Raw genomic sequence first — 6,165 nt, forward strand, 5'->3', positions numbered from 1 at the left:
AATACTTTTATATAATACAAGCATATTAAAAAAGAATTCAAATAATTATACAAATCTGGATTTACGGAAATAAGCTTTTTCAGATTTTCAACTTTAAACATTTTTTGTCAAGAAATCGTATTAAATACGTGTTTTTAATCGATGATTGCTCTAATGTGAAACCATGAATTTAACAAATAAATATTTTAACTTTTTGATCTTTTTCGAAGTTTCTTATTGTAGAACATCGATTTAATGATTTAGACTGAATCTGTTAAATAACATTCGCATGAATATATTTTATTAATTTTGAATTTAGAAATTTAAAAAATTAAAAATGTTAATGTCAACGTTATATTCATGTATGCAAATACGTATTGAAATTATTTGTTTAAGTATGTATACATTTAAAAACTTGCAAAGAGTATAATTAGATTTAAGTAGTGTATAAATAGTATATTGGTGAATGATAGTAGTATAGTGAAGAATCAGTTTGAATGCTGCAAGTATTTCCGCGCCGGAAATGTTCAACACAACCTGCGCAAAGGTTAGTGCGCTGTAAACAGCAGTTTCTTTCTCTTTCAAACACGCCAAGATGTCGAAGAGAGGTAAGTTTGTTTTCGCGGCTGTTAAGAATCCAAAGAAATCCGTCTAATAGTAACCTATCAATTTAAAACGAATTATATAAATAATGGAAAAACGTTTGATGTGCGCAATGATAGGAATAATTTTATATTAATAACGGTGCAAATTGGAAAAATTAACAATTGTATTTGGGGATAAATCTGCGTAGACGTGTCCGCCGATACCAATAATTAATATGAAATCATTGTTTTTTAAGGACGTGGTGGTTCGGCAGGAGCGAAATTTAGGATATCTCTAGGTTTGCCAGTTGGTGCAGTCATTAATTGTGCTGATAATACTGGTAAGTACTTAATAAAAAATGATACAAATAACACATAACCTCAAACACTAACCATGTTATGGCTATTGATTAACACATGGGCTATGATTGTCATTGTATTTTAAAATGTTTACTAGAATTACCTATACTTCAAATAAGGAATAACATTAGTACCTATCAGTAGTAAATAATAATCTAATAGTTCACTACAAAATAAAAGTCTAACAATTATGTCATTGATAATTTATTAAATATTGCCATTAATGGAATTACTTTTCTTTCAATTGCTTTGTAATATAAGGAATCATTGATATATGAAAAATAAAGTTTAATTTTGTACAATTGAATATATATTGAAGTTTAGTTATTTTTGCATTATTGTATAGTAAGCAAATTTAGTATGAATATAATATGGTAAATGTTACATACGACGAAGTTGATTTAATTCAATATGGGGATAAGAAAATGTCTATATATTTTAATTATAATTTTCAGTTATAAAATTTAATAAATATTTTTTTACAGGTGCAAAAAATTTATATGTCATTGCAGTTCAAGGAATTAAAGGCAGATTAAATCGCTTACCAGCTGCAGGATCAGGTGACATGATTGTTGCCACTGTGAAAAAGGGAAAACCTGAACTCAGAAAAAAAGGTACTTTTAGTTAAACTTATCAATTTTACAAATTATAGAATTTGTAATTGTGTTTATGTATATTTGTTTTCCACATATGTAATCTTACTTTATAATGTAGTAATCACTACTGTATAAACAATTTTATGAAAATTGAATACTTTATAGAATTTTCATTTTACTTGTTTGGAGAATTACAAATAACTATTGTTTTAAACTTATATTTCTATTCTTATAATTTTATATATTTTTATAGTTTTATAGATATCTACGTTGATCAAAAGATGCATATAATTGTGGAAATAAATGTAATTATGGTATTTTTAATATCATGTTATTGAGACAAAATGATTTAACTTTTTAAGTTAAAATTTAAAAAAATATCTTTTGACACCTTTGGTAGAAATAGCATTTAATGAATTATGCCTGCGTAATAAAAACTATATTCTATTTCATAGTTATGCCTGCAGTGGTAATAAGGCAACGGAAACCATTTCGAAGGAAGGATGGGGTGTTTATATATTTTGAGGACAATGCAGGCGTTATAGTAAATAATAAAGGTGAAATGAAAGGATCAGCTATTACAGGACCTGTTGCGAAAGAATGTGCAGATTTGTGGCCCAGGATTGCATCTAACGCTAGCAGTATTGCTTAAAACGTACTGTATAAATTTATTGTCCTTAATAAAATATATTTGAGCATTTGCTCAGAACTTCTTTTTGTATTTTTTTCTTGTTATAATCTTTCGTTTGCCAATCGTTAAATAAATTAAGATAGAATAAATATTATCTTACCAGGTAAAGTAAGCGAGTTACACAGTTTTCAATTAAAGTTATATGAAATGGTAGATCTATGTTTACTAAAAATATAAGCACAATGTTAATTGAATGTGTTTATAAATTTCTGAAAAAAGGAGGTCAGCGTTTGGAAAATCCTATTTTTCAAAAAGGAATCGTTTATTCGAAGAAAGATGATTTTTTTTAAATTTATAATTATGTGTATCTTTAGGAAAGGTATTGTTATATTTCAGTAATTATTATGCAGCTTGATCTACAATCCATTATCAATGCAGATCAACTTAAATGCGAATGCCAGATTACTGATAATAAAATAATAATGTTAAAAAGAGAAGAAATAGAAAAAAATAGTTTAATGCTTATTACATGACTATGCTATCTAAGAAGAAGGAATTTTGCGAATATCTTGGAAACTAAGGCATTGCGGCGGTTATATGTATAAGATAAAGTTGTTCAAAATCTTATTTTTTATAACATATTTTACTTTCCATCAGTTTCTTAACGTTGCGCAATGCGTTCCTGATGTCTCTTTCCATAATTTTGGATATTTCTTGTTGAAAGTACCTCATCTTTTGCCGTACACTTAGAGGAATCCCTGTATCGTGGAAGAGAACTGGTTGGTAGGTCAGATTCCAGAAAGTTTAGGTACCTTTGACCAGTCAATGTTCCTTTAAAGAAATGTGGACCAATAATCCATTTGTCCAAAATTCCACACCAAACATTTACAGTGTATCGTATTTGATTGTCAGTGTTCCTTCTGAGGCATGGATTTTCAACGGACAATGTATGTTCATTATGTCGATTGAACATCCCATTATTTATAAATGTCACCTCGTCTGTCCACAGAATTTGAAATACATAATTTTCATTTTCCTGAATACGCCGTAAGAAATATCGACAACAGTTCATTCTTCAGATTTTATCTCCAGGCCGCAATGTTTGCCCAACGGGAAACCGATACGGATAAAAGTTCTGTGTTCTTAGAATGCGTTGAACCGAGGATTTTGAAATTCCACATTCTCCAGCCAGATCTCTCACAGACGCATGTGAATTTAATTCGACGTTCGCCAGCATTACTGTCACACTACCTTCATCTTTAACAACTGGTTTGGGCACGTCTCGTTTTGGTTTGTGGAAAGACCCGTATTGATGTAAATTGGACTCCAGTTTGTAAAAATATGAACGCGAGGACTGTTGCCGATTGAGATACGTTTCTCGATACAACCTTGCGGCCTCGATACCATTTTGATTGCATTTGCTAAACAAAATGAATATATCGACTGCTTCACTATTCGTAAATGCCATAATTTCGAAACACTGGGACAGCAAACAATCGCACACGAATAGTAAATAGTTACTGATGGAAATCTTAATCTTACAGTGACTAACGAATAAGTTTAGGACATAAGTATGTTAGTACTTTTATGTAGAGCATAAGAAACTACATCGACTGCTGCAGTCAAAAATGTAGGTTTTCATTTTAAAAAAAAGTGCAGTTGCATTTATCTGATGCACCAATGCACAAAAGTGCATAAAATTAGTTGCATATTACGCATCGTTTGATACCATTTAACTTTGACTTATCACATATTTTTCTATTCCCAACCGTTTAGGAGGTATAGCCTGTTCCAGTTGCGTGGAACACCCTGTATATTTACATATTGGAGGTAGTCGAGACTCAAAATCATATGCCGATTGTTGCGTGATCGAATGTTAGATGTTGCAAGAGCAAGAAGGAAAGGCTCACACTCGTCTTCTTTCTCGATTTCTCGAAGTTGCACGAAGTCACGTACAGACGGTCCATGCGGTAGTATGTCTCTGCTTTCTTTAAACATCAACAATCCTTCTTAAGATTTATATAAATCGTTTTAAAAAATTTGTGGAAATAATGTATATGTATCGAAATAATTATAAAACTATAAGACGTATAATCATCATTATCCGGAAGCTGATTACGCTCAAAATCTAATCAGACCTTGAAACGAGAACATAAAACCTAAATGTAAAATTGTATTGAAATTCATTCAGTCGTTTAGACGCAATCATGTTAATAGCATGTTGAAGTCCAAGAAAGAACACGAGTTGGTGGCGTAGACTAGTATTGGATATTATGGGATATATTCAGAGCGACATTTGTATAACGATAAACATTTATTAGTAATCAAGCCTCGCTGTAGCGGTTGTTAGGACGCTGTCTATTGTTTTAAACATATACAGTTGCTCACAAAATTGAGCGTACACTTATGTAGTTAATAAAAAGTTGTGGGAAAATGAACATAAACAGACATATTTATAAGTAAAAACGCATTACACATTTTACTTGTACATTTCAGCAGATACTGCGTGAAGAAATTTTTAAACAATATTTATTGTTCATTTATGTTTAACAAAAACTGCAGAAGTATGCTTATTTTATCGTCACAAAATTGAGAATACAGTTTATTAGTAACTAGAAAACTAACTTTTGAAAAACTTCTCATGGTTTACAATTCATTCGATTGTATCTAGTAACATAGTTCCGTTGCTATGATACGTTTGATTTTCATTTGTCATTGTTTATTAGCGAAAATTTGCACTATGGCTTCACGAAGATCAGAAACTGATATTTCTGTGCGAAAATTAGTTGTCAAATTGTATTGGCAAGATAAATCTCTAAGGCAAATTGGAAAAATAATAGGTAGAGCCCACCCTACTGTACAAAAAATTATTAACAATTACAAATACAATGGTACACTGCATAATCAGCCAGGACGCGGAAGGAAAAAAATTCTGACTGGAACTGACGAACGGTACATAATACGAAAAATTAAAATTAATCCAAAAAGTAGTGTACCAAAATTAACAACAGATGTTTCATCGAGGATTAGAAAATCGATATCGACAGAAACTGTTCGTAGGGTGCTACGCGATAAAGGCTATCACGGTAGGGTAGCAAGGAAGAAGCCTTATATTTCTAAGGTGATTAGAATCAAGCGTTTGGAATTTGCAAAAAAATATGTAAGTTGTGATATAAATTTTTGGAAGAACGTAATATTTTCAGACGAAGTTAAAATTAATTTATTTAATTCGGATGGAAAAATAATAGTATGGAGACAACCGAATTCAGAGTTCGATCAAAAGAATACGGTTCCTACTGTAAAACACGGCGGAGGTTCAATAATGCTGTGGGGATATATGGCAGCAAGTGGAGTCGGTAATAGCGAATTTATTGAAACAACTATGGACAAACTAAAATATCTCGATATTTTGAAAAGAAATTTGAAATCGTCAGCTCTAAAATTAAACATGCCAGTCATATATTATTTCTAACAGGACAATGATCCTAAACATACATCGTATATTGTTAAAGAGTGGCTGCTATATAACGTGCCAAAATTATTACACACTTCACCACAATCGCCGGATATTAATCCCATTGAGAATTTGTGGCGAGAATTAAAATTAAAATTAAATAATTGTAGTTTTAGTAATGAAACAGATGCTAAACGCAAAATTGTAGAAATATGGAATAGTATTCCGTGTTCAACTACAGAAAAGTTAGTCGAGTCTATGCCAAAACGTTTGAGAGCAGTTATAGATGCAAAAGGATTTGCAACAAAATATTAAAATGAAATCTGTTAGTTACTTTTGTTTAATTTGATCTGCTGTATGCTCAATTTTGTGACAGTAAAACAAGAACAGTTTTGTTGCTTTTGCTAAATAGAAATGAACAATTAATTTTATTTAAGACTTTTTCCACTAATTGTCCTTCAAAATATATGAACAAAATAAATATTACGTTTTTACTTTTAAATATGTCCGTTTATGTTCATTTTCCCACCAGTTTTTATTAACTACATAGCTGTACGCTCA

General features: G+C 30.8%; 1 protein-coding gene across 1 annotated transcript; it reads left to right on the forward strand.

Moving 5' to 3' along the window:
- Window positions 1-525: 525 nt before the first annotated feature.
- LOC122400684 (60S ribosomal protein L23) lies at window positions 526-2,228 on the forward strand. The gene is made up of 4 exons (XM_043402267.1): window positions 526-587; window positions 821-904; window positions 1,409-1,537; window positions 1,975-2,228. Exons 1-4 carry the CDS (start codon window positions 575-577, stop codon window positions 2,169-2,171), a joined length of 423 nt encoding a protein of 140 aa, XP_043258202.1. The 5' UTR covers window positions 526-574; the 3' UTR covers window positions 2,172-2,228.
- Window positions 2,229-6,165: the final 3,937 nt, after the last annotated feature.

The sequence above is a fragment of the Colletes gigas genome, unplaced genomic scaffold (genome assembly GCF_013123115.1).
Source record: "Colletes gigas isolate AHSC1104 unplaced genomic scaffold, ASM1312311v1 Colletes_gigas_Sc00019, whole genome shotgun sequence".
Taxonomy (NCBI): domain Eukaryota; kingdom Metazoa; phylum Arthropoda; class Insecta; order Hymenoptera; family Colletidae; genus Colletes; species Colletes gigas.

Coding starts and splice junctions, on each gene's coding strand:
- LOC122400684 (XM_043402267.1), top strand. Junction 905..1,408: donor TAATTGTGCTGATAATACTG/GTAAGTACTTAA, acceptor ATTTTTTTACAG/GTGCAAAAAATTTATATGTC. Junction 1,538..1,974: donor ACCTGAACTCAGAAAAAAAG/GTACTTTTAGTT, acceptor TCTATTTCATAG/TTATGCCTGCAGTGGTAATA.